Raw genomic sequence first — 27,848 nt, forward strand, 5'->3', positions numbered from 1 at the left:
GCCAAGAGATTCAAAAGTTACAGTCTCCTTATGTTAGTTTCTAAGAGTTAGGAACTCAATTCATTAAAACAAAACCAAATTCAAGCTGTGTCTAAGGTTATAATGTATCTATCTCCCAAAGATAAATGCCTTGTAGTAGCATAGGTGCCAAAAATGTTAATATAACACATTCTCTGAGTTAATTAGCTGACTGTACTATATTGTTGTTTGAGTATTTACACTTCTTGTTTGATTATTTAACAGAAAGTATCCCAGGGCATGTTTCATCAGTTTGAAACTTTCAACTGCACTTGGGGGGGGGGGGGGAAGAGTGGGCACATCCCATCTCAGATATGACCTCAAGGTTGTGTGATAACTCTCACAAGGTCCACAGAACTCCCACTGACTTTAGAAGATGTTAAATTTGACCATGTTCTAAACCTGATGTGAATTTTGCTCTGTGTGAAAAAGAAACCAAAACAGTACGTAACACTGTACTTGAGAGCACAAAGCTGTAGCTTCTGTTCAATAAACTCAAATTGATCCATGGGATATGTATTATTCATAAAACAGATTCTTTTACTGTCATTGATTTCTGTCTTTTGAATATATAAACTTTGTCTAGGCATTAATTTTTGCAATTAATATCAAAAGGCAAGTTTTAACATGGTAACTGGGATATATTTGCAGTTGGCTTTTCTCTTTAATGCATGCAGAGTTTAAAGTGGTTATTATACTTGGTTTATGAACTTTGGCTTTTATGGAAAGTAGTTGTTTCCTTCGGCTATATTAAAAGAACATACTGTTTAGCAGGCTTAGTTGTAGAGTAATTCTGAAAGATGGGGACCTACATATGTTGTTTGGAACAATATGCAATCACTTTTAGATGATGATAAAATAGCTTGGGTATTACACTGGGGTAAGTTTTGTGTGGTGTTTATAAAAACATACAGGAAAAAAAAAGAGAAATTCATAGCTGTAAGCATCTTAAATCTAGTAAGATTGTAAATTTTGACTTGCAACAATGTATTTTAACAGAAAAAAATAGATGAGGGGGACATGAAGTGTATAAAAGCATACTATTGAACTTACTACATACTATTGAACACACTACAGCCTAGGCATGTTAAGGAAATGCAGCTAAATGGAAATGCCCTAAATACTTAAGCAGGACATGTGAACAGCCAACACCAAGATGACCTGTTTTACTGGAAAAAAACCCCTAGGTCTCCTGTAGCTTCTATAACAATCAACAGTACCCAGTACTTAGGGCAGGTTTTTAGTCAAACAGCAGTCCTATGCATTTTGTTAGGAAACAACCTGAGTGAGTGAGTTATTTGGGAAAGTACTAATCGCTAGTGAATCTGTAAAATGAGAGACTAAAATACTAACTTTTCAGAGGCTTAATGGAGATGGAGAAATACAGTTCTAATAATGGGATGCTCTAGGCAATTTAAGCTACTGGTAGACTTGCGTTTCATTTCAGTGAAATGCTTTAACAGTTACTGAATCCGAAGTCTAACGGTGGACTTAAGTGATAAGTTATATTTATCAAACAGTTGGAAGCCTGTTAAGTTTATTAACAATGGGTACTGCTGACTCTGGTCTAAATTAAAAAAAAAAAAAATAAAAAAAAAATTACAAGATTGGACCAGCTTTTTCCCCTCTCACTTTCATGGAGGTATCTATTTATACTTTCATCTAATTCAAAAGGTTGCTTAAGAGATGAAACAGTTCCAAACATGTATCAAGCACACAAGATTAACTGCTGTCAAGATAAGCATGCCCTGTAGTCAACAAAGTGTATTAAATGCCACTTGCATGTAAGGAAAGCCATGGCTATTACTCAGTTGTGGTGTTGCTATCTGGAAAAGCGTGAAGAGCATGCTGCTCTCCCTAAATGAGCTCGTATGATGGTTCTTGTGATAAATGTGTCTGGAATCCAAGGCCAATGAGAGACATCCATTGGAAGAACAGCCAACGATCTGACCAAAAAAGAGAAAGTCTGTTTATTTTTGTAGCAGATTTAATAACAGTGTAGTATAAATTGATGCTTGTACTTCACTAGAACCAGCAGATGTCAGTACAACTCAAAGCATAACTGGATTTTAGCAATGCAACCTTCATGACACTTATCAGAAAACACTCTAAACAAATAGCAAGATTATACAACTTTACCAAGTAAGTCTTCAGAAATCAATAGTTAACAGTGTTCTTGAATAAATGTGACCCAATAAACATGCAGATTTTCCAAGCCTATCACAGAGATAGGTAACTTATCCAAAACACAACAAAAATACAAGGGAATAACACTTAATGTTACTAAGATTTCAGTTATAAATTCTCTTTTCCATAAATCCTGTTGTATTGTAAAATTTTAATGTTCTGAGGATAGATAATGCATCAACTAAACATAACTTCAATTTTCAATTCAACTGGGGTTTTTTGGTAGCGGTCTGGATATTCTTAGTTTGGGACCAGACACTCAAATTCATTTCAGCTGCATGTAAACTTTTACCTTAAAAACAAGTAAAAAGAAAAAAACAGGGAGAGGGCTGTTGAATTACCAGTCCAGCCCAATTACAGACTGATAACAAATACAGCAAAATTATTTCAATTGTGTGATACAGAAACCAACAAAACACTACCATAATTAAATACTTCAATGTTATTTTTCAATGCCTTGACAATTTAATTTAATTTAAACACTTCAACAGTGAGACTTTAATTCATAAGGATAACTTGATCTCAAATCCCAGTAAACTGGATAGGATCTGAACTCCTAATTGCCTTTGAATCCATTTAAGTGAACAGGATTGAATTTATCAGATGTTGCTGGGATAATCTATACAAGATACAGCATGCACTGTTAATACTGGAGAGAGCTTTATTAACACTGCACGTAAATTCACTGAAAACTTTTAGAGTGTTTCACATAAACCGGATTCAAAACCATGAGATCCTGAACTAGAGAAGGAAAAATGAGGGATACATACACTCTACAAAACAGTATATGAAACCATAGTGAGTGGCTCAGGACCTCTCACATGAAAATATAGTACCTTATACTTAAATACAGTGAAAGATTGTTCAATGAGACTTACTTGGATGACTAACAAGACTGAGTACAAAGTAGAATGAAGTGTGAAAAGACAGTAGTACAATTATCTTCATAATCACACTGAAAATGAATGTGAAAGTGAGCACATTAATCATGTGGCTTGAGATAAATTCCAATGGCTTTCATTAAACCACTAAATGATGAATGTGCTGTGTTTAATCAAAGCATGGAATATATACTCAGGATAAATAATGTGCATATACACTAACCAACATGCTTATTTCTAATTATTTCCCCTCCTTCTATCTCAATTTGCTCATATAGCCACTTGCGGTCACAGCGACATTCAGCTCCACACTTGTTGGAGCCACACTTGGGGCAAGCATAGAAACATCCCAGGCAATCTTCATCAAGACAATCACAGAGATCCATCCCACTATAAAGTAGTAGCCCCTGGCTATCGTAGACTTTACTCTTGGCTGGTATAACTTGCCTGTATAAAGAAAAACAACAGTTACTTCCATGTTAAAAAATCCACCCATTTTGATGCAAAGCTGCTAGTAGTTGTGGACAGAAGTTTGCTTTCGTCAGTTGTTCATTTTAACATGCTGTTGATTTAAAAAATGTATGTATGTTACTGTATTTGACAATATTTCTCAGTCCTAATTGTATCTCCACCACGGTGCTTTTGAAATAATTTCAAGAATGGGAAGTTTTCATTTCTTCAATAGCATACTTACTCAAGCACTTATGAATACTCTTAGCTATATGAAGTAAACTTCAGATTACCTTTCAGATTACGTGAAATGCTCCCTTTAATTTACTTTTGTTTTATAACGTGTAGCTGTAATTCAAAGGAGGTCACGTAGAATCATTTAGGGTGTGCACATCCTAATTTCAAAGTATTTTTTATGCTTTTATCATTACCCATCTCTGTAAGGGTTCTGTTAAACTGCAGAATCACAGAAAAACTGTTGGGAAAGGACCTCTGGAAGTCACCTTGTCTAACCCTCTGTTTAAAGCCAGGTCAACTCAAATTAGGTTGCTTAGGGCTGCATGTAGTTGAGTTCTGAATAGCTCTAATGTCAGAGGTGCTACACCACTTTTGATCCAGTGTTTTACTACATACATAGAAAAAGTTTTCCTAACATCTCAACAAAATTTCCCTGGTTGCAACTTGTGCCCAAACTGAGTAGAAGAAACAAATGGAGAGGAGAAGGATGTGTAGTTTGTCAGCAGCACATCTAGCGTCTGTTTCTGTCTTGTAAGGTTAAACTTAGGTGGAGAGCAGGGGAAAGGCATTAATGTGATCTATCTTGCATGTTTTAACAAATATAGTATGACTAGTTAAAGCTGGGATTTCTATCGCTCTCCTATTAGGACAAGACTGAATTGGTCCAAACTTTTAGTGGAAAATGACAAAATTCAGCTGCATATACCTTTCCTCTGTAGAAAGCATGATTTTAAAATCAGTCACATTAGAAGGTTGTAATTTGCTATCTCGTATTGTCCAACTTCAACACTAACTTCCTTTTAAAAAAGGAAGGTAAGGTCCTAACTTGCACACTTTTGTTTACAGAGTATAACTCTTGAGTTTATTGAAAGATGACAACTCCAATATTTTAAGTGTAGTCTACTTGATCTTATGTATTCAAATTTAGCCTATTATCAGAATTTTAGTTTATGCACAAATTAATAGCTTCATCTATGATCTGTGTAGTATTGTCATGCCTTAACAAATACTTGTTTGCATTTTAATTGCCTGAAATACGGACTGTATGCTAACACTTCATCTTCTGTTTTGTTTATCTCAGTAATGAGAGTGAGCTTTAACATCCTCAAAAACAAAAAAGCAATCCATAAACATGCAAACCTTTATGTAGAAAATGTTATAGTGTTACAGGGACACTGACCATCAAGGCTATTTTATTTTGAAATACAGGAAATGGCTCACCTGTCTGAATTAAATGATGCATTTTTTGTTTGCAGCCTTCTTTTTTCCCTCTTGCTGGTCTCAGGAGTGAATTCAGTCTGTCGTCCTGGATTAGCAAACTGTAGAGACTTTAAAGCCTTAGCTGTACGCCCCTGAACAAAGACAGAAAATCTCATTATTACAAATACAAACCTAAATTCCTAAGAAAACATCCAGTCGAGCCAGGATATTGTAATAACTTAGGTAAATTGTTGACCTCAACTCTAAGCACTGGATTTCCCAGGAGAAACAAATTAAGTCTTAAAATTTTTATACTGGAGAACTGTACCAGTCTCAAAACCCAACAATGCAAGCTTTGTAGTAGCAGTTTTAATCAATGCTTTCAAATTTCACCCCCTATCAGTCTCCTAATCATACTGACATTTAACTGAAAAATACAGTTGGGCAACACTCCCTGGGCTGAAAGGGACAACAGCTCCTAGAATGCAATTCTGCTTTGCCACAGGGCATATATGGATGACCTCTTGCTGATTTGGTTGCTCACACTTTGACTGATTACCTGCATACATCTTGAACAATGCCTCCAACAATGTATGAGCTGTATTCCAAACTCAGCACTTAGAGCATTATCCTCCCACACCAGCTCATTACTGCCCCTGAACAAACGCCATGGCCTTCACAGCTCAGACACCACCACAAGAGTACACCTAATTCACCTCAGTGCAGGTTCACTTGGTAATGAACTGCTAGAAAAAGTGGATTTTATTTTTAAACTGAAGAGACTAAACCAGAAGTTTATCTCAACATCCTTAGAAGCAACCTTTGCAGTGTTCAGTTTTAAGCACACAAGCTTGTTTTTTGCAAGGCTTGAGTAACAGCTTATAATACCAGCAGCAGTCTGGTATTTATATAAACTTATGAGTTGTAAGTCACCCCAGTAGACACCATCATTTGAATTTAAAAGGCCATGATACTTAATTAGGGAAGAGGATTTTTCTAAGGTCCTCCAAATAAAGGTTTCAATACAGTAAACTCCCACACATCTAAAAGACTACGCCCTTTCATGTTTCTATTAAAAAAAATTAATTTCTTTATGCAGGACTTGTATGAAGCCCAATTCCAATAGCTTGCAGAACTTAGGGGGGTGGGAAAACCGATCCATATACATACGTCCGAATCAAGTTTTCTTCTTTGGCGATCTTCAGATTCAACATCCACGCTTCCGTTTATTATCTGCATACATTTGGGACAAAGCTTCCAACCAGGTACAAACTGTCTTCCAAACTTGGCACTTAGAAAAGTTGCATCGTCTAAGTCAATTGCTCGTAAGTTTTTCTTTGATAGTTTTCTGTGTATATTAAAGGGATCACAACATGATTTCTGTAAGTCTTCAAATCTTTCAATGTAAATTTTTGCATGGTGGAAGCAGATTGTATTGTTCTCGGAAAGGGTTATTCCAGTTCTAAGCTGAAGTAACAGTAGATCAGATGAAGATATATCTTGCTTAGTCTTGAAGCCAGTGTGACGGGTGTAATACGTCTTATGGCATTCATTGGTAGCTTGAAGCTGAACTCCAACTGAACAAGGATCCATTTTACTTTATCAGAACAACTTATTTCACTTATTTTGCCTAAAATGAATTCTCTGAAGTCTTTAGTAGTTTCTATGAAGATCACCCTAGAGAAAGCATTAAAATCAATCAGATTTGTGCTGCAAACCTTCATCTGTAAGCTTGAGAGATGAGGTTTAAGTAATTTAAAAAAAACATGTAAAGAAATTATAGCCTTCTAGTCTAGATAAGACTAAAAATACACTAAATTTAATTCTGGAATTAAACTATGCATCTTATATTTCTTTCAGAAGCATTTTTTTCCAGCTATAATACTTATCAATTCAAAATGTTTAGTAGCATTACTTCTCAAAAGCAATCTGGGAGCAAGGTATGAGGTGGACGAATTGTTCAGGCAGCAGCCTGCCCTGGTCATCAGTTTCCTAGGGGCCCCCTCTCCTGGCACAATCCCTGCTAGTCAAGACCAGTTGCTAAGATGGCCCACAGGAAGAGACTGCTGATGGGTAAACAATTCATCCATCCTGTTTCCAAGTAGTTTCTAGGAAAAAAAGCTGCTGAAGGTAGGGTGCACAGGCTCTCTGATGTCAGTTAGCAACTCATATCCAACAGCGCTTTCCTGTGTGTTCTTCCCATGTGTGCCAGGTGCAAGTCAGGGCACACAGAATCAGCCTGAGCCTTTTCAAGAAACAGCCTGGGGTATACACAAAGATTGATGGTTCTAAATGTGTGCAGTTGTTGTGGTCATGTGGCCTTTGTGTGCAGCTCTCTCCAACTGAGTGCCATGTCTGTTTGATGTAAATATTGGGCAGTTATTTAAAGTTAAACACTAATTTAATTACCGAATACAAAGCTAGCTACTGCAGTGTGGTCTTGCATGCCCAAGTTTGTTGCAAATCCAATGCTGGTCCTAACGCATCAGAGCCTGAGCCCATCTTGCACTATTTTCTACTGCAACACAAAGGACAAATTTCTACTAAAAGAAGGAATTCACTTTCCAAACCTGAGAACCTTATTTACAATGAATACAACCTAATACAACCTAACTGGGATGTTAATGTTCACCTACACACTACTCTGCAAAGACAAAAATCAGACAAATTAAAAAGCAGTGTACTGGTTTTGGCTGGGATAGAGTTAAATTTCTTCACAGTAATTTATACGGGGCTATGTTTTGGACTTGTACTGAAAACAGTGTTGACAACATGCCAATGTTTTAGCTAATGCTGAACAGTACTTACACAGTGTCAAGGCCTTTTCTGCCGCTGACACTGCCCTGCAAGTGAGTAGGTTGGAGGTGCACAAGTTGGGAGGGGACACAGCTGGGACAGCTGACCCCAACTGACCAAAGAGATATTCCAGACCATATGATGTCAGGGTCAGTAATAAAACTGGGGGGGGGGGGGGCATGCTGCTCAGGGAATGGCTGGGCAGTGGTCAGTTGGTGGTATGCAATTGTTTTCACTTGCATTGCTTGTTTTGCTTGGATTTTATTTCCCTCTCTTTTTTTAATTTTCTTTTCCTTACATTTCTTTTTTAACATTTCTTTTAATTATTAAACTGTTTTTATCTCAACCCACAAGTTTCTTTCTCACTTTTACCCTTCCGATCCTCCCTCCCATCCCATTGTGGGGGAATGAGTGGCTCTGTGGTACTTAGTTGCTGGCTGAGGTTAAACCATGACACATAGTTATTTGTGCTAACCACTGAACAGGGTAATATGGCTTTTTAATCAATAAAAGTAACAGCTAATTGTATAACGGAAAAAGTCTGAGATGCTACTTTCAATAAAATAAAAGCAAATAGCATCACACACAACCTAATGACATGAAATGTGTAAGTTCATCCAATATACAGAAATACAAACACAGCAGTGCAAAAGTGTAACAAAGAACAATGAGAAGTTAATAGGCTTGTTAAAATTACTCTGAAAACCACTGCCTGGAGCATTTTTGCAGCAGAAATCCTCTTGATTGTAATACTTTAGTTTTTCTGAAACAGATGTGTATATCTGAAGCAATTGCACAACACATTTCTGTATATTAAACTGTATGCACAGTAATTTAAAGGTCTTGCACAGGACATGCTATTGTCTAGTGATTTAACTGATCCAAATATAAATGACATGCTGGCCTATACACAGGCCAGTAAACTTGTATTAAAGTATAATTTTATATCTGAGTCAAGACAGAAATGAGTATAACTGAACAATTATTTTTAAACAAGTTTTCTCAGCCTATTGTTAAGAATGCTCCAGCTTTCATATTTAAATTAAAGCAAGAATAACAGAGGCGCAGAGTCTCAAACGTAGAGGTACAATGTTATAAACACCTAAGTTTGCAAAAGAGGGTCTGTATTTCATTCTGAAAAATAAAGCAAACTCGGGGTGGTGTTTTTTTTTTTCTTTTTTTTTTTCCCAAGTTATCTGAAAATAGAAAGACTTAAGTATTCTAATGGTTAACACTGATTTCTTTAGGGTCAAAACCTAAATCCTGTATTTTAAGCAGTAGACCTAGTCCAGTCCTAAATTGCTAGGCTATCTGAACTCCTCTTCCCTAAGATTTCTATATTCTGTTAACAAAGACCTCTCCTGAAGTTTTGACCCTGCACAGCTCTTCAGAGCTGCACTGAATAATACAAATAAGGACTAAAGTTTAGATGTCAACGAAGTTTTAAAAATTCTTATTCTCAGTGCCTGCTGAGCACTGAGAGTGTTCTGTTAAGTTTTACTACGTAAGAGTTCCAGTGGCTTTGCCTATTTATGTACTTTTACTGTGGTACTGACTTCGAATGATTTTTTTTTTTTTTTTTTTTTAATCTCTTTTAAAAGACGATCTGTCAAATTTTACCATCTTAGTGAACCAGCTATACTCAGAACTAATCTTTTTCTCATTAGGTCACAAAGTTTGTCTTTCAAACTAAGGTAACTGGAACTGTGTACAATCAAAGCAATTTAGCTAATACCAAATAACTCAATTCAAAGAAGCCTTTTATAGGTTTTGCATCAAGCTTGCTTCAAATGCTAATGTGTACTTTTGACCGATTCCTGCTGTGGAAGGTGGGGGTTATGTGTGTGGATGAGGAAGCACATGAGGTCAATATAAAAGTGATGATGTGAATTGTCAAAATTTGCAGACGTATTAGAAATAGGAACTCTTGGAAGATGTTCTGATCAAAAAAAAGCAAACTTGTTTTCTATAAAACAGAAAATATTACAATGCTCTATTTGGCAGGTATCTGTTTTGACAGTTTACTACACTACCTGAAATACCACTGTATTAAACAGAGGAAAAGCACATCAAGTCTATCACCACAGCTTGTTCAAATGATAGTGTGCCGGTGACATAAGTTATGTATCTCATCCACTTGATTTGTAAGAATTCTTGGTAGAAGCTTCAGATGCATTTCTTCCCTCCTCCCCTTGGGAGGAGTACGCAGCTTTTTGCCTTTCAATTCTCTTTGGTGAAAGCAGGCGAGAGCTAAGAAAACCAAATGCTAAAATGAAGGCCTGTATTCACACCTGTGAAATCATTAATTAGCGTTTACTGCACCAAACACAATAACCTAAAGCAGAAGACAGCGAGGAGGATCAGAACAGGATCAGAACAGCGAAGCACTAGTGCACAATAAGCCTGCTGCACTAGCAGAGATTCAGCAAGGGTTTTCTAGCTTCTTGCAGCCGGCAGAAACAAAGGACGGAGGAAACTACAGTTTAGAGTGGCAGCCCTGGGTTATTAGAAGCCGAAGGGAAAGAACAGTCCTGAAAGTGCAGACGCGACCCCGTGTCTGAATGCGTTACGCTGGATGTTCAGCAGCTGCACGGCACTGCGCGACAGACCCTCATCCAAACGTGAGAGCCCCTAGCCAGGGCTGCGTCTTGAGAACCGTCCGTGAGTCCAGCGGAAAGGCCGGCTGCTCGTTTGCTTTTGCGGAGAGCACTAACCCTCCGAGAGGCCAGCTGGCCAGGCCGGCTGAGCGGAGAGCAGGGCGGGAGGTGAGCAGCGGGCCCGTCCGCGACCGAGGGTGGCTGGGCGCCACCGGGAAGGGCTCTCTGCAGCCCGGGCCGCAGGCCGCGGCCTGCTCCTCCGAGGCCCGGCCCGGCTCCCCCCCCCCCCCCCGCCGCCGTGTCCCTCCCGCTGCCGGCCGCGCACCCGCGACCCCTCCGGCGGCGGGAGGCCGCCCCGGTACCTTGCCGTGGACCTTCTTCCGCCGTTGCGCCGGGACGCCGGCACCCGACTTCCGCGTTCCCTCAGAGGCGGCTGCGCTGCTTGTAGCGGCCATTAACCGCCCCTCACCGCCCCCGACCTCCGCCTCACCATAGAGCAGCGCAACCGCCCAGCGGCCCCCGGAGCGGCACTTCCGGCTAGAGATGGGGAACAGCGACACCAGCCGATACGGAGGCAGCGGCGGGGTGGAGGTCACGTGGCGCGCGGGGGTTTCGTGCGCGACGTGCCGGCGGGTTGGGCTGGCGGTGCGCGTGCGCGGCGCGCTCCCTGCGGGGGCGGGCGTGAGGCGGGCTGAGGCGGCCATCTCCCTCAGCGCAGGGGACGGTTCGTGGTAGTCGTGGGGTGGGTTAGGCGTAGCCTGGTGAGGAGGGGGGGGGCTCGTCTCGCAGCGTTGTCGCTCCCGGGCACGGATGGGGCTGGGACTAGGCGGCGGCTGGGGTGCGGCAGCCTGGCCGGGATGGCGGCTGGGCGATGAGGGGAGAAGCGCAGCCCTCCTCGGCCGGGGCTGACGCTGGGGGAACGGGGCCCGGGGAACAGGGATTTCAGGGGCCGTTTCGCTTGTCGCGAAGGGCCGGGTGCGGTGCCGGGCCAGTGAAATGCCGTCCCGAGAGCAGCGCCTGCTCCAAGGGCAGCGCCGTGCCTTAGAATGGGAGAAGGCGTTGGAAACAAGTCGGGCTTCAAGCCGGAGTTGAAGCTGGGCAAACCCCTCTCTTCCCCCGAGGAAAGTCGGTGACACGAAGGGCTGTGTCCCGCCTGAAGAGCCGCCGCAGCAAGCCGCCCCCACACGCCCTGCCCAGCTCCAGGGCTGGGGTTAGATATTTCGTGAGGCGGTCTAGCTAATTAAAGCAGGGAAAGCTTTCAGTGTTATCAGACTAGGGCAATCTCGGGGAGTCAATAATTTTCCCCCCTCAGGTTCCTCGCAACAGTATTCCCCCCCCCCCCCCCCCCCCGAAATCAGTGCTACTGAAGCTGTTACCTACTTAAAATAAAACAAAAATCTTGAAAATCTGTTGTTTCATTTAGGGAAAAAACAGTTTCTTGGTTACTAGAATGTCTCTCAAAAGTCTTGGGTTTTTTTTGTTTGTTTGGTTTTTTTGGTTGGTTTTTTTTTTGTTTTTTTTTTTTTTAATTCTATAATGTTTTCAGGACAATGGATCTTTCCAGGGAGGAGGTATGAAATTTTAACTGGTGTTTGTTCTACAGCTAGATAATGATACTATGCGCTACTTATTCTTGGGCATTTCTGGAACAATAATAATAAACAGAATACAAGTGTCCAAATAAGTACCTTAAATTTATAATACTGCTGCTGATTTCAAATTGTAATGATGTTAGTGATATCTAAAAGAAAGCCTTAAATTACCACTTAATGCCTATACAAAGTTTTTGTTGGTTTATCTATTTCTGTTGAGAATTTTAGAGCTTACAAGAAAAAAGTGTTGGATGAGCACTTCTGTTTCTGTCAGGTTGCTCTCTTTCCAGACTGGATTCAGCCCAGAATTTTTTAGAGGGTGTGACAACTCTTTCCAAACCTCTTTGAAGGCAGGATAGCCTTTTGAAAACATTGCTGTTCTCATAAATGAGATGTGACAGGCAGACTTGTTAGGCACTGGGCTGCTCTACCTGTGTGGCTTGTGTCCTGCACCATAACTACATGTTGCTGAGTTGTGACACGATGAGACAAAAGATCTGTGAGATCATCTGCTATACGTTTCTGCACACTTAGAGCTATTGCCAATAGTACATCAGTATATCACAGCCTGATAACAGCAGCAGCAAATTAAGGCCACCCAGTTAGTCACACTAGAGGCTTAAGTTCCCTCCCCAATCATTTATAACTAACTGGCTTTCCAATAGATTTTCAGGGGATGGTAATTGTAAGAAAGCTGAATTATAGTGAGAGCAAATACAGAAAGGCATTGCATGAACCTAAAAAATAATTTCGATGAGCCATAGAAACTAATATTAGTAACGGAATAGTGAGTAATACCATGCTTATTACTTGGGGTTGATACAGCAGATGGGATAGTATGATAATAGCTGACACCTCTTTCTAAACAAATAAATGATTTTGGGACTGAGCTAGGGTAGTGATTAGTGCAATAGAAGTCAGTCTTGATTCACCATAAATATTTGGGCGTAGATCTAGGTGGTTAATGTGATTCAAACAGCTTTTGGGCCTGGTTTCATTGGAAGTGTTCTTAAGTTGAAGCTATGTCAGGATCTTGGATTTGGCAAATATTAGCCAAGCCTAAAAGAAACTAAATTTGCCTTAAAGGGCAAAACAACTGGCTTGAAATATGTAGCCAACTTAAGCTAAAAATGTTAAAAATAATACATACAACTTCTTGAGGCCTAGCAGTAGTTTTTTCATGGCTTTGCTATATTTTGCATTAGAAAAAAAATCCTAGCATAATGAAATACTGAAGCCAACAGGGCACAAATGTTAGAAACAGCACAAAAGATCAAAAGCAGCAAAGTGGGGGGATTTCTCTTGCAGTCTGTTATTCACAGTAGCCTTTGTCAGTACTGGTAAGAGATCAGCGAAAGGATATTTTCAGGTAGAAATACGATTTTGAAATTGTCTGTATCCCTTTAAAATGCAAGACTGTAAATCAGGATATCTTTTCATCTAACTTTTTGTGACAGTGTTGAAGAATTGGTGGAATAATAATCTGGAAATAATTAAAAGCCTGTGGAGGTGAGAAATAATTTTATACTTGCTTCAGGAGATACCCAGGATTCTAAAGCACAGGAATACAAAGCTTTAATTGTAATGTGACAGTAACAGCATGTAGGCTGTGCCATTTTCTGTTTCATCTGACCATTAAAGAAAGCCATTATGAATTCCATATATACTGGTTAAGTCATACATTGGCTTAATGATGACAGAGAGACTGTGAAGTGCTGTCGTTCAAGGAGGCTTCAATAAGGCTGCTTCTGCTGACTTGTACTGCTTAGGATGAAGTGTGTGGAATTAATGAAGGGGAATAATTCATGAGAGGAGGTATTTGAGATACAGGTTGTGACATCAATTTGTATTAAATAAATATAGGAAGAGACGTGAGATGTGTGTATTCACTTTTTCAGTGTTAAGTGTCAATCTGTGAGGCTGATTGTGTAGGGCTAGATACAGATTTCATGTTATCTGGGTGTTAACTTGTAACAAGTCTGCTATCTCTGGATTTAGACTGGTTTTGGTTGATCAAATTAGCTTTTATCTATGTAAATGGAATTGCGCCTTAATGAGGGAGAAGTTTGGGGTTTAGAGTAAAAGGATTCTAGATATGGAAGGTGAAAGGTAACAGGATCATGAGCTAGACTAGATGCGGTAAAGATATTCTCATGTATTTTGGTAATACTAGGCTGGAATTTAAATTTGTTTCTCTGCCTGTGCAGGTTGACTCCATATGCCATTTTCATACACAAGTGCGTCTGAAAGCTGTCAAAGCTTGTGCTGCAAAGGAATATGTATGTCAAGGGAGTTTTTAATGGATTTCATGTTGAAGAGTAGAAGTCGTACTCTCTGAATCCAGTTTTGGTCTGCTTACTAAGATTCAGTGATTAGTGTGTGCCTCTGTTCACTCGTGTAAAAATTGAATGAAGTAGTATTGACATCTGTCATCACTTAAAAATTGCCGTGTCTTTCTGTCACCCAATTTTCCAGAGTTTGAGTCAGTTACAGATTTGTTACTGACCTGCAAAAAACACTGGGATAGACTCAGAAGAAAGATGATATTACCACTGTATTCAATACAGTACAAATTCCAGGTAGCTCAGCCCAATTTCAAAGATAATCAAGCAAAAATTTTTACAGGAGAGGACTACCTGAGAAAACACAAAAAGTAAGTCTTTTGGTATTTTTTCCTCCAGGAGCACTACCTGGGTTTGAAGTTTTTCGTAACTTTACCTATCATGCAAACAGTATTGTTTTAAGAGCTTACAGTTTATCCATAGAAAACTTCCAGAAATTCAGTTTATCTACATAATACCCAGGTAGACTGGCCTTGAAACCAGCAAAATGCTGGTAAGGGTCAGAGATTTGATTTAATTTCTTCTTCAATCTAAGCAAGTTTGAGGATGCTGTTAAATTGTTTTTTATTAAAGTGAAACAGATTAAGATACTCCACTAGTACAGAGCCTTTTGTATCACATGAAGTGTCTCTCTTAAACTTAAGTGTTAAAGGAAAACAAAATTTGTACGTTATTATATTTAGCGTATTTCATAAGAAAAAAAGCATCTAGGTTATATATTTTTGTTACAACCAGAGATCCTGTTTCTTTTCTTCAAAATTTTTAGGCAAACATATCTCTGTGTCTAGCTCCTAGCAAGTGTGCTGGAACACTAAGTAGGCATAGATGTTGTCTGCTTTGAGTTTTTCTATGATTTTCTTATGAAGTATTGTCATTTTGCTAAGGAGCATTTTGGCATAACTGGAAAAAAGAAAACCTTTACTATCAAGGAGTACCCCAGTAAATTCAGTGTGAAGGGGCAAAATTCTGTGAGGTGCAGTTCAGAACCTTAAAGGCTGCATAAGAATTAGGAGGACTCAAGGCAGAAAGGGGGCCTTATCAGTTGAAAGGGTTATTGTGAATTACAAAGATTTGGTGGGAGAAAACAGGTGACAAATTTGGATTAAATCCTAAAATGTGTTTAGAAGCTGCCACTTTTCTTACAGCTTATATATTCCCTTATGCTATGGGGATCCCCAGCTCAGGGGACTTCTTTCTTTTGTGACTGAACATTACAGTCTGGGAGTAAGTATTAGCCTGTTTAAATATTGCTTGTGGAACAAAAACATTGGTTTGTGGAAGGGTGAAAGAAAAGGACCTTAGATAATTTGTTACGTTGCCATTACATTTCTGTTGTCCAACTGATTTTTTTTTCTTTTGTGTTGCCATTGGTTAAGTTGTCTTGTCTTTACCCTTTACCAGGACCTGCAGTTTCATTTGAATGACACCTAAATAAACACATTTTATTCCAAATAAGGGTAAGTGCTGATTTCATGCTTTTGCCTACACAAACTCAAATACAAGCATAAAGACATTAACTAAACCATAAGCAGAGTTGTAAATAAGTAGCCTACATGAGTTTTTCCTTGTAAAAAATGTGATGCCAAGTGCTGCATTTTATCTAAGAGTCATGAAGTAATGTCTTGTCACCAACAGAACTGTTTCTTTCACACGAAATCTTAAAGTTGCCAAAAGGCTGGATATCACCATAAAGCTAATGGTTTAAAAAAAATATAAATTCTTAAAAAGTACCTTGGGATATTTTGTAACATGATACTAACTTTTGTTTTGTAAGATATGGATATAAAAGCATGCATATACTGGCTTAAATAACTTTCTGGCCTGGTTGTGGTTTGGTTTTATTTTAATTGACAGTGTTGTAAAGATTATGGATTATTTTCAAAATTTGCATTTAAATTTTGACCCACAAATGTTGAATCTTTGGATTCATATCATGCTGCATTTTTTGAGTAATAGAAATAACAGAAATTCTGTCAGGCTGCAAAAAACCTAAAATCCCCTCAATACTGATTCTCACTGTGTCTCAATGAGAATCATCTTCTTTACTGGCATCTCACTTTGGGATGCCTCTTTGGGAATCTTTTGCCCTTTCCAGCCTGATTTCTTGGTAGTCTTTATAAATTTATTGCCGGGAACATTCTGTCTGTCTGCTCAGTGAGATCTTTCTTTTTTTTGTGTTGAGCAGGATTTTGGCTGCTACTTCCAATCTGCTCCTCTTGTTTGAGCAACTTCACAGATGATGTAGCATCACCCCGTTGCTATACTGTGTTCTTTGCTTTGGGGCTGAAGAGAATGTGCTTAGAAACATGGATGTTTTCTGTCCTTTGGAATTGGTGCAGCATCTCTCTGCCAGGTTTGTATCTCATTAGAAAGCCCCAGTAGACAGCATTTTGTTCTAACATTTGTGTCTCAGATGGTACTGATTTTAGGGAGTTTTCTTTACCCATCTGTAAAGGTATTGAATTTATTTCTTGTTCAGAAAGCAGGGACATTAGTTTTTGCTGTTATTAAAAGCAATCTCATTCAGCCTCTTTCTAGTCTCTTAGAGAGCAACTAATATTTGCACAGACCTAAGACCAGTTACTCACTGGTAACAGGTTAGGGTGTGCAAGGAATTTAGGATTTGTCCTTGGCTAAGAAAAATGTCCTCACCATGCTTGGTTTGATTGAAAATGAAGGTTGTTAATCTGACAGTTGGCGAATCAAATAGGGAAGACTACTGTTTTCGCACTGGTGTATGCTCAAGCATTTGTCTATTTATCTGTTACTTCTTCCCAATGCGCTCTTATGTCCAAGGAAGCAAACAGCACAGATAATGAATACGTGCCCGTGAATGGGCATTGTGTTGGAAAGTAAGTGTGGGTTTATGGGTCATACATCATTCTAGCAAGCCTTGCATGATTGTTTCCTATTAAATAGTAGGGCTTCATTTGTGGTTATTCTGCATTTCTTTTATGCTGTCTGCCACAGAGAACAAGCTCTAAGGCTGTCTTAATTGAACACCAAAGTTGAGGAGAAGAAATGGACAGATCAGCATTCAGATCTAGGATTGTTGGTTGTATAGCTGCCACCAGCTATTGACAAGGAATGTAGTTAAGTCCTAGTTTTGGAAAACCTATCCAGCACAAATAGCTAGCAGTGATTATTAGCCATATCCTGGAAACTCTTGTGTATGATATTGTCTGTAAAGGGAGAAATTTTCCTGTGATATTTTTATTCAAGGAAAAGATTTACTCTGTTGACATGGTTATACTGGCATAAAAGTGTTTCTGCTATTATGGGTAGCTGATACATACTACATTTTAAAAGGATGTTTTCCAGGGCAAATCATGTCTATCTTAACACTCATCAGTTTGGTATTGAGAAGGTCCTAAACAATATCACTTAGAGAAGTGGAATGACTTCCTGAAATCCTGAAGCAGTTCAGTAGCAAAGTAAGAATAGCACCTAGCAAGTCTCAGTGTAGACTTATGTCCCTGAGGGCACCTGTGCAAGGTTTTATTGGTGCAGTTGTACTGGTATAATTCATATGGGAAACATATTTTAGTATATATATGTGAGGCCTCACATATATATATATATATAGTGAGGCCCTGCTGCAAGAATACCTTTTTTTGCTAAGCTTGCTGTTCTAACACATCTACGCTTCCTCAGTTACACCCATGGAACAACGAGTCCTGAAATACTTGTGAAAAGGAATGTCAGAAACTAACTCTTATGTTTGACTATCAAGTGTGTTGCACAACTTCTTATTAAACATAAAGTCTTGGTATTAAAATCGTCAGTGCAGCTGGTTGATACATAAACTAAAAAGAAATGTATCTGTGAGCTTAGATTTTTTTTTTTTCAGTCCTCTTCTGTTACAGGGGTTGGGCTCTGCACAAAATTCTGTAACTGTATTCTTCAGTTCTACAGCATTCTGCTCCATGACTCACTGTACATCAAACTTTTCTACTAACTGTAGCTATGGGAATTGCCATGGTTCCTTGAAATCCTTATAGAAATGAGACAGTTATCCCATGAAACCTTTACTGAAATCAAGTTTATTTATATCCTTTCAATTTTTACATTAGAGAGTGATTTTTTTTTTTTTTTTCTTAAAGCATGGGAGACAGTTACATTGTCCAGCAGTTTTATAGCCTTGTGACAAATCGGTGACCTAAAAACACACAGTTTGCCCCCTGGATTTCATGCATCATTATGTATTTGGAGAGAAAATGGTGCATTTGTCTGCAACTGATAGGTCTGTTAGCAGGTACCAGCAAATACTGCAAATAGTCAGAGTCTAAACATAGCAGTTTTTAACTTCCAGAAACTAATATAAAACCATTACATATTGTATTAGGCTGTGTTATTTGAAAATGTTCAAGCAATCAGATTTTGGATGTTTTATCCTCTGTCTTTGTCATTTTGAAAGGTAAACCAGGAAAGCCTCTGATAAATGATGGGAGAAAATTCAAGTGTTTCCCATCCCCCCTCAAAACCCACAATAAAACATGTTCAGCCTAAGACCACTTTGTGAGGTACTTTAGAGTGTCAAAGCCAAACCAATACTATTACTATGCTGGAACAAACCATTTTACAAGTCAGTCAATCTATAGTTTATCAGGAGTGTTGTACAGTAGTTTATAAGTTACAGCAACAGTTTTCTTTACAGCTTTTATTGGATCCAAGTAACATAGTTAAAAGAGGACACCTCAGCTTCCTGAGGTAATGAATATGAGTTAATGCCAGCTGTTGTACTGACAAAACAAAGCTATTACCAAACTGAAAAGGTGTAACTATCCTAAAGATGACATAGAAGAAGTTTCTTAGTTTTGACAGTAATTATAAGTTTTTATTTTTCAAATTAGAAATTTTCATCTTATGCCTTTATTGAAAGCTAGGGAACAAGAAAGATGGTGATATCATGCAACATGCAGTTAAAATTTCTTTATGGAGGGCGGAGTGGATGGCATTGTATACTTCATTGAGACTTCCTGTTTCTCTAGGTTTTTTCAGTGTCATTTCAGTGTCAACATCATAGCTGAGGGGAAGAGGAAGGTCCTGGTCATTAGGGCCTCTAAGTGAGTCACCGCGTGCCCACAAAGCGCTGAGGGAAGGCTCTGTGTGTGTATCGAACCCCTGGTTCCCGGGATCAGCTGGAGTCTGCTTTAGGCCCGTGGTGCAGGCTCAGTAGTGAGTTGCTTTCTGATTCCAGGGTTCTAGAGTCTGGTTTTTTCACTATATCTGAACACCTTCTCCTAGAATATCCTGAAATGACTTGTTAAGGCAGCTCATACCATGAGCTGGGTTTACTGATTCATGTCTTAATATGCTTCTTTTTTCATTGCCAACTTCAAATACTCTTTTTAAGTTTTTCCCTGTGTAAGTTGCGTACTAGCTTCACAGTAATGACCTGCTATTATTTTACCTGTAATGGTTCTCTCTTGTCTGTCTTGGAGGTAGTCACAGCATGTCAGTCTGCTGGTTGATTTCTGACAAAATTCTGCTTTTCCCCAATAATATTTCTGATATAAGCATTCCTTGTCTTCTAAGAAATCTTTGTTGCTATCATATCTCAAAGGTTTTGTTTCTCGTGTCGGTAACGTGAATTTACTATGATCTATAAACACACAGTGGAGAAATAAATTATTCACCATTTAAATCAATTTATGTTTGGAGAGTCCACAGTCTTCCTGAACTTTAATAGTTAGTAAATTGTTTAGGACTTTTCTTCTATTTCTCACAATCTATTTCATGATGTCATGGGGTTAATTCTGCTTCTGAAATTTGCTTCATGCAATCCTGAACTACAAAGAACAGTTCTGATATTGGGAGTAATACTATTGCGTCGAGACTCCAGATTCTCATTCTTTAGCATGAACAAAAAGATTCCCTTTATCTGCTTGTCCAGCTGGTATCTAGTCAGCTATACATCATTGCAGGTTTCCCATTGTAACATAATTGCTAATTGCTTTGAATAAATCTCCTGGTACTTCCCCAGTTTTTATTTTCAAAGGAGAAGGTGCCTCTTTCTCTTATGCAGTTAGTATCTGACTCTTATTTTCATTTCTCATGTATGGCATTTTAAATAGTTCTGCTGAGGCAAATCTTTTTCTAATCTTTTACACGTTACTTAATTGCATTTTTACTGTTTGGGCAGAACTGCCATGCTGTCAGAGTGCCACTGTAGAATCAGATCCTTGTTGAACATTTGCTCTCAAATTATGCGTCAGAATTTTTTGTCATGGGCTGTTGGTTCAGAGTGTTCATTTCTCTGAGACCACTGAAGAGCAGAGCTAAGAAAAGGCAATAGCTGAGAAATCATCTTAAAACTTTGGTAAGCAAGGTGCTTTCCCCATTCCCAGCACTTACAGCCTCCTTTATATGTACATGATAAACTGACTACCTGAATACTGAAGTTCACACACTGTGTACCCATAGTAGAGAGTCTGGTCTACACTGCAGACCAAGAACGTTTTCCAATGTGCTTGGTGTGGTCTCTGGTTGTCCAGACTGAGTGACCTGCTGGAATGTGTGACAGCTCAGCATGTCTGGGTTTGTTTGAAAGAGAAGAATGAGATGGTGGCCACCTGTGCAGTCACGATCTGGAAGCTGGGGAGTGCTTGCAGAGCCCATGGTTGTGCTTAAAGAAATGTGAGTAGGACTGAGTTACATATATTAATTTTAGTTACAAAATATTCATAATTGTGTAGTGACACTAACTGTGAAGTATGCTAATGAAAAGACTTCTCAGGCTTATGAAGGGGGAAGTTAAAAGGCTGATATTTCAGACATATGAGATGAATATTCTCCTTTCTGTATATGCTTTGCTTTGTTTTGTTTTCTTGTCTTTATTATCCTCCAGCCATAGGAGACAAACACTTGGGCCATTTGTCATCTTGAATTCATGTAATTTTAAGTATATAAACATACCACTGGAACATTTCCTTATTTATTCACTTTAATGGACTGTGACCAAAATGTTATTTTCCTTTTGTGTGATTTCCTTTTCTTTTCTGTAATCTCTAGGTTTATGGTGTTTTGTATTGCTTTCTTTTCCTTTATTTTGAAGCTTATGCATATTATGTTCATACAGCCTCTTTATTATACTGAGTGGAAGAATTTTAGAAGTCTGTGTGACTCTTTAAATGATAATCATGCATTTACTTAGTTTCTAATGCTTTCTATGGATTTTGAAATATTAGGAAATCCTTGGAAAACTCCTTAACATATTAAAAGTCCTTAGCTTTGTATAAGCGTCCTACTGAAAAATGTAAGTCATATGTACAAGTGCAATTTTTAATTTTGGCAGCCAGGAGCTACATTTATGGGCTACAACTTCTGTGTGTCAATTGCTGCATAAGAAAAAGGGCAAACCCAAGTGGTTAGTTGTTCCATTGTTGCAAGCAAATGGATATTGGGAAACCTGTCCAGAAAATGGCTCAGCAAATAGGTTATGAGTGACATGGTTAGGATGAGGAATTTTCTCCTTCAAAAGGCTATTTTATATTGTTAATATTTTATAGCATCTTGGAAGTTCTCTGCTGGAATTGTTACAATATTGTTATGTATTGATCTGACTAGAGAGTTGTTTTTAATCTGGATTTTAATCTGAATCTTCTAAAAAAGTGGAGAGGCTTGAAGACCCTTGTGTGCAGGCTCATCCTATCTCAGATCAGTGGCTTCTCAAGTAAGGGACATGCAATGGAACCACAGTTTTCTGTCTCAGGGGAATATCTTCTCATAAATTCATGTTTTGTATATTTATCAGATGTCTCTGAATGTAAAGTGCTTTTTGTTTTAGTAGCCACAAACTCTTTGGAGTGGTATAACACAGCGAAGTACACAGAAGCATCTCCTTTGTTCTGTGTTCGTTCCCATGAGGTAACTTGTACTCTACACAGTGTTACATTCTTTTGGTGGCTCTTTGCTGAAGGAGGGGGAAGCTAATTTTGTGAAGTGAAATATGGTCACTGTGTACTGTGCTTGGATCAGGGTGAGTATTCTAGAGTTAGGTCAGACTTGTATTTAACAGTTTTTCAGTGTGGTTTTGTCTTAGCACTGCCTTTTTTTTTTAAATAGTGGAAAGCATCAGAAAACCATGGCAAACATCGAAAAAAAGTAGAAGAAAAATTTTGTGTTTGTGTGGGAATAGATTCTTTATGCCACCAAGTAGGATGGGTATTAATTATTTTTACTTGTCTTTACTCTCCAGATAGCACCATGACTAACAGAAAAGAGGTAATGTGCTATGTTCTAGTCATTTGCATAGAAAAACTGTGTATACTATCTAATCCTTTTCAGGCTCTTGTCTCCCCAAGCACCAAATGATGTCTGAACTATCTTTTTTTAAACAGAAGCACAAGCAGGCTGATGCCTGCACAGTGCAACCCTGTGGGAAAACTTTCTGAGCTTTGCAAAATGTTTAGCTCTGAGAACCTAAAGCAGATGTTAGAGCAGAAAGAATTTATGCCAGAACTTAGTAAGGTGAACAGAAGGGGAAAAGGTAACGGAGGAAAACACATAATGAGACACTAGGCTGGACTGGGACAGAATAAATGGAGGAACATTGAGGACTGACTGAGAACCTAAGTTTGATATGAACTGAGAATGCAAGATAGTAAGACTCAAGGATTGGGGAAGAACAGATGGAAAGAGAAAAATGTAAACAGCAACAAAGGCAGAAGCAAAATAAATGGTGGTAATAGAAAAGACCAGAGCTCTGAAGTTAGTGCAATTTTTTCCCTTCCTGTTAATTTCACTTGATAAAGTTATAATGTATGAGAAATCTGGCTTTGGTCCTTCTGGCAGTCAATGTACACTGGTTTCTCGAAATAGGAAAAATAGCAGGGAAGTAATATGTTTTAACTTTAGGAAGCAAGTATGAGAAAATCCAGTACAGATTGCTTTCCCTTTAGTTTATAAAGTAGCAGTCATTTGTCGAGTAGCTCGTGCAGTGTACTCTCCTGGTCACCAACTGTGCACTTTTTTCTGTGTTTTTGTGCAATTTTATGAACACTGAGAGCCCAGAATGTTGGCATGTAATAATTAAAACATAAGATAAGACCAGTGGTTGTATCGAACTCTATAAATACTCTTGTTATTTTGTCAAAACAACTGCTTCAAGAAAACACAAGGCGGCAAGTGAAAAACAGTTTGGAGATAACTAGCCTGTTAGAGGCTGGGTTAAGAATAAGCATACCAGCCTGAGTTTGGCTCACATACTGAAGCAAACAAGTTTAAATTGGCATGTCATAATAATGCATGCCCAGAACTGGGTGGGGGAGTCACACTATTGTTGTATTAGAGAAAACAGAGGATGAGGCTGTGGCCTTTATTGCGCTTTTCACAGTGCTTTATGAAATTTGCAAATAAAATTATACAGTACCTTATTCATATTGAAATGTTACACAATCATAAGTCAAGAGTCTTGATGCACTCAATTTTTACCCAAAAGTCAACATTTTGGCTATGAGCAAATTAGGATGAGAAGACTCAAGAAGAAGGTACGTGCTACTAAAACATGGTAATTCAAACAGAAGAGAAAATCTTCTGCCTGTTCTGTGACTGTTTGTTGTACTAACAGCCTAAATCTCAAACGGTTTCAAAATGTTGTGCAAATCATGCTGTTAGATAAGTCTCCCTACAAGGCTGTGTTTCCCCTTGAGTAGAACACAGTAGATCTTTGTAGCAATGAAAAGCAATTGTTGGCAGCAGTTAGTATAGAAGAATAATTTCTCTACATGCGGGAATCTTTGATAGCAGCTGTATTTATTTACACTGAATTATGGTTCAGTATGCCAAGCTTTTCTTTATCCCCTCTCTTCTGGTCTTCAGAAATGTCACTAAAGTTCACAAAGGGACAGGGCCAAGAAAACAAGAGAAGCCAAGAGCTCAAATGCTCTTGAGATGTGTTATACAAGACCCATTACAGGGATGAAAGTGACGGAAGCACTGGCTTGACTTTTTGCTTGTAGGCTAACTTTGTCCTTAATGAACAAATTAGAGGTGTATCAGCAGTCACATGTTGGTGTTCCATCAATGTAAGGTGTTTGTGGTCTCCCAGAGCAACATGCTTAGTCTTGGCTATAAGCTGATAAATCACCACAGTTACTTCTTTGCTGTGTACATTTGGCAAATCTTTTTCATTCAGTTCTTGTCAGTGATGCTGTAAAATTCCATGTGGTGTTACATTGCAAAACCAAAGCACAAGCAGTTACTTATGTAGTAGATTTCTGATTTGAGGTTCAGTGTTTAATTTTATGTGAGGTGATGCTAGATTTTAAACTGAGTATGTTTAAAATTTGAGAAACAGTATTCAGCATCATCAGGCAATTCTGACTATCATTGCACTTTAGATATAAATTAATAGGGACTACTACAGTCTTTATGAAATAAGTGTATTTCAATGTTCTGTAGTAAAAAGAGAAAACCAGAAATCAGGGAGTTGAATGGGACCGAAAAAAAAGAAGGATCGGGTTAAAATTGTAATTGAAAAGTCCATTACATATATGCAGACATCAAAGCAGCTAGGGGTGGGTATTTATTCAACAGAAGAATTAGTTTATTTCTAAGTTCTGAGGAAACCAGGAAGAGCCTAAAGAGGGTTATTAGAGTGAATCTGCAGTCAAATATTCAGTTCAAATTACTAAACTGGGTGGGTGGGGTTTTCAAATGCCAGGAACCAGACAATTTGGATTGGCCTGCAGTACTTAGGCAAGATTTACGAGTTTTACTCCACTAATTATTTGTTGCCATGCCCATGCAGTTACACTTTCCACTATGTTCCCAGTCACTCATTTGAACCTCAAGTGCAGGAGAGAGAGAATATCCTCTAATTTATGTTGTTAAAGGGAAAGAAATGTCAGCACGTCATCTTGTTTTGCTAGAATGTAATAATGTGGGCCCAATTCTCTTACTTTCTTCTGTTGCAATTATTTACAGTTATTGAAAAAAGGTTTCAAGGAGGGTATAAGCAGCTGCCCGCTTTCTGAAGGGTTAACCTTGGTTGCCACTGAAAAAAGGGACTCCAACAAGTATTAGGAGTGAACTTTTAATAAGTAGACAGTTTGAATTTGATAGTGATTTCTTTATTGCATTTCACAGGTATAAATAGGTTCATAGAGTCAAGGATTATAAATTCAGAAGGGATCTTTAGGGTTGTTCAATTTTATTTCCAGTAGTTATTAAAAAGTTAAAGAATAATTCCTGGATCAAACACAGAAAACGTCTTGTTGAGCTGGAACATGTCTGCTATAAACATGGAATGATATTATAAAGTACCTGGCTATATTTCTGCTAGCTGTAGTCCTTGCTTGCTTGCTCATACATAGAACATGTTTTATTTTGTGTCATTTTGTTACTTTTGAAGAAATGGCATATTCTTCAGTATAATCAAAATTAGATTTACTTAACTTTCTTTAGAGCCAATGAAGTTTTAGCATAGATTTTAGCTGTATCCTTAAAGCCTCTGTAAAGTAAGTGGATTTATTCATTTTACAAATACATGTGTTGATCATACTTAGAGTGCGCAGCCATTGTTCCTCTTTGTTCCCAATTCTGTTCTTGGTGTGAATTCATGTTATATTCCAAGAGTGTTGTCAGTTAAGTGCAACCTGTTAGTTCTTGTGGCAGGGACTTGTGTTTTTTGGAGAAGGAGGATCTAAGTTCTTTCTGAGTTGCTAACTGGATGATCCATGACTACATGCTGAGACAGTACAGAAAACAGTTTTTCTTTGCAAGAAAGGTTCTCCTACGCATGTTAGTTAAAATAAGGGATGTTATTGTCCCATCTTTCCTGGGGCATCAGACTGTTGACTCATCGATGCATAATTTATGGAACAATATCTGTTTCTTTTGCTACTGGTGGCAACACCAACTGTATGATGAAGCTAAAAGGATTAAAAATGGTTTGGGAAGGAAAAGTTCTCTGTGTGACAAGCAGCATGGATAATTTCAAAGGGAATAAGTAATATCAGCCCATTTACTTTTCATCTTTAGAGGTACTTTCAATCACAATTTTGTGCCATTGTGAAAATCACCCTTTCTATTCTTTTAAGTATAACAGTATTCTGAGCAGTAATATTTGTATTAGTAGTGTAATGCAGACAAAACAAAAATCCTGGTCAACAGTCTACATCTAAAATATCAATTTTCTTCTGATTGTCATTGCCCAATCAAGCTATAGTGTCACAAGTAGAAATCTACAGTGTGTAAAACATTGAAGATTCAAGCTCAGCCTTCTGTTGGATATTGCTCTGTGGCACAGACGGTGAAAGTGTGCATAAAAAGATATGCAGTAAATAGCAGACTGGGGCCAAATCTTATAAGTAGAAATACGTCATTTGTACCTTTTTCCACATGAACTGCGATTAAATAATGTGTTGATGCTAGCCCTGAATCCTAACCTACAGTTCAGTTTTTTATCATTGACACTTTTCATTGGTTCTTTACAATGCAAATAAAATTAAACTTAGATTAAATCTAAAGAGACATTTATGGCTGTCCGTGCTATCAAGCAGAAAAGAAGTCCAAACTTTTTACAGATATATTGTCTTTAGTAGTTTAAGCATCTTGTGATTCATCAATTTTTAATGTTAATTTGTTGTGGTTTAACCCCAGCCAGCAACTAAGCACCACGCAGCCGCTCACTCACTTACCTCCCACCCAGTGGGATGGGGGAGAAAATCAGGAAAAAAGAAGCAAAACCCACGGGTTGAGATAAGAACAGTTTAATAGAACAGAAAAGAAGAAACTAATAATGATAGTGATAACACTAATAAAATGATAACAGCAATAATGAAAGGATTGGAATGTACAAATGATGCGCAGTGCAATTGCTCACCACCCACCGACCGGCACCCAGCCAGTCCCCCAGCGGTGATTCCCCGCCCCCACTTCCCATACTAGATGGGACGTCCCATGGTATGGAATACGCTGTTGGCCAGTTTGGGTCAGCTGCCCTGGCTGTGTCCTGTGCCAACTTCTTGTGCCCCTCCAGCTTTCTCGCTGGCTGGGGATGAGAAGCTGAAAAATCCTTGACATTAGTCTGAACACTACTAGCAACAACTGAAAACATCAGTGTTATCAACATTCTTCACATACTGAACTCAAAACATAGCACCATACCAGCTACTGGGAAGACAGTTAACTCTATCCCAGCTGAAACTAGGACAAATTTCAGTTTATGTATTGATTTTAATGAGGACTGGCTAAACCACTGCAGCCCAGGGCAGAATTCCAGCAGTTGATGTAATTTGAAATATTTTTCATACTTAGTTATTTTAGATTTGTAGCAACATTAATGTGATGTGAATATGGCCATCAGAATTGAAGCTTGGTCCTTTGCAAAATAATGAAAATCTTGTGAGACATCTAATGCATAAAATCTAATAATTCATTATGAACTTACAGAAAATATACCATATCAATATGAAGTGTGATAAGTGTCCCTTATAGTCACAAAGAAGAAATATTCTGAGCAGTTTTCTACTTCAGTCCTATGTTTATTCCTCAGAAAGCAAGACCCACTGCATGTGTCCAGCCTTTTCTATCAACTTTCAT

At 38.5% G+C, this 27,848-nt stretch overlaps 1 protein-coding gene and 1 long non-coding RNA gene across 3 annotated transcripts in view; one reads left to right on the forward strand and one right to left on the reverse strand.

Moving 5' to 3' along the window:
* Nucleotides 1–1,965: 1,965 nt before the first annotated feature.
* LOC115351878 (ADP ribosylation factor like GTPase 14 effector protein) lies at nt 1,966–10,877 on the reverse strand. Of its 2 annotated transcripts, XM_030039281.2 has the most exons (5): nt 10,729–10,869; nt 9,803–10,060; nt 6,144–6,650; nt 4,995–5,125; nt 1,966–3,533 (listed from the first exon to the last, which is right to left on the reverse strand). In XM_030039281.2, the coding sequence occupies exons 3-5, from the start codon at nt 6,564–6,566 to the stop codon at nt 3,305–3,307; spliced, it is 783 nt and encodes a 260-aa protein (XP_029895141.1). In that variant the 5' UTR covers nt 6,567–6,650; nt 9,803–10,060; nt 10,729–10,869; the 3' UTR covers nt 1,966–3,304. The 2 variants fall into 2 exon arrangements, with proteins under 2 accessions (XP_029895141.1, XP_029895140.1); XM_030039280.1 differs by lacking the exon at nt 9,803–10,060 and having other exon boundaries at nt 10,729–10,877.
* A 168-nt stretch (nt 10,878–11,045) lies between these two features.
* LOC115351880 overlaps nt 11,046–27,848 on the forward strand; it is a 61,313-nt gene continuing 44,510 nt past the window's right edge. The window contains exons 1-3 of the long non-coding RNA XR_003926930.2: nt 11,046–11,937; nt 15,702–15,757; nt 16,486–16,653. This is a non-coding gene — a long non-coding RNA (uncharacterized LOC115351880). The remainder of the gene's footprint in view (nt 11,938–15,701; nt 15,758–16,485; nt 16,654–27,848) is intronic.

Source organism: Aquila chrysaetos, chromosome 16 (assembly GCF_900496995.4).
Source record: "Aquila chrysaetos chrysaetos chromosome 16, bAquChr1.4, whole genome shotgun sequence".
In the NCBI taxonomy this organism is placed as follows: Eukaryota; Metazoa; Chordata; class Aves; order Accipitriformes; family Accipitridae; genus Aquila; species Aquila chrysaetos.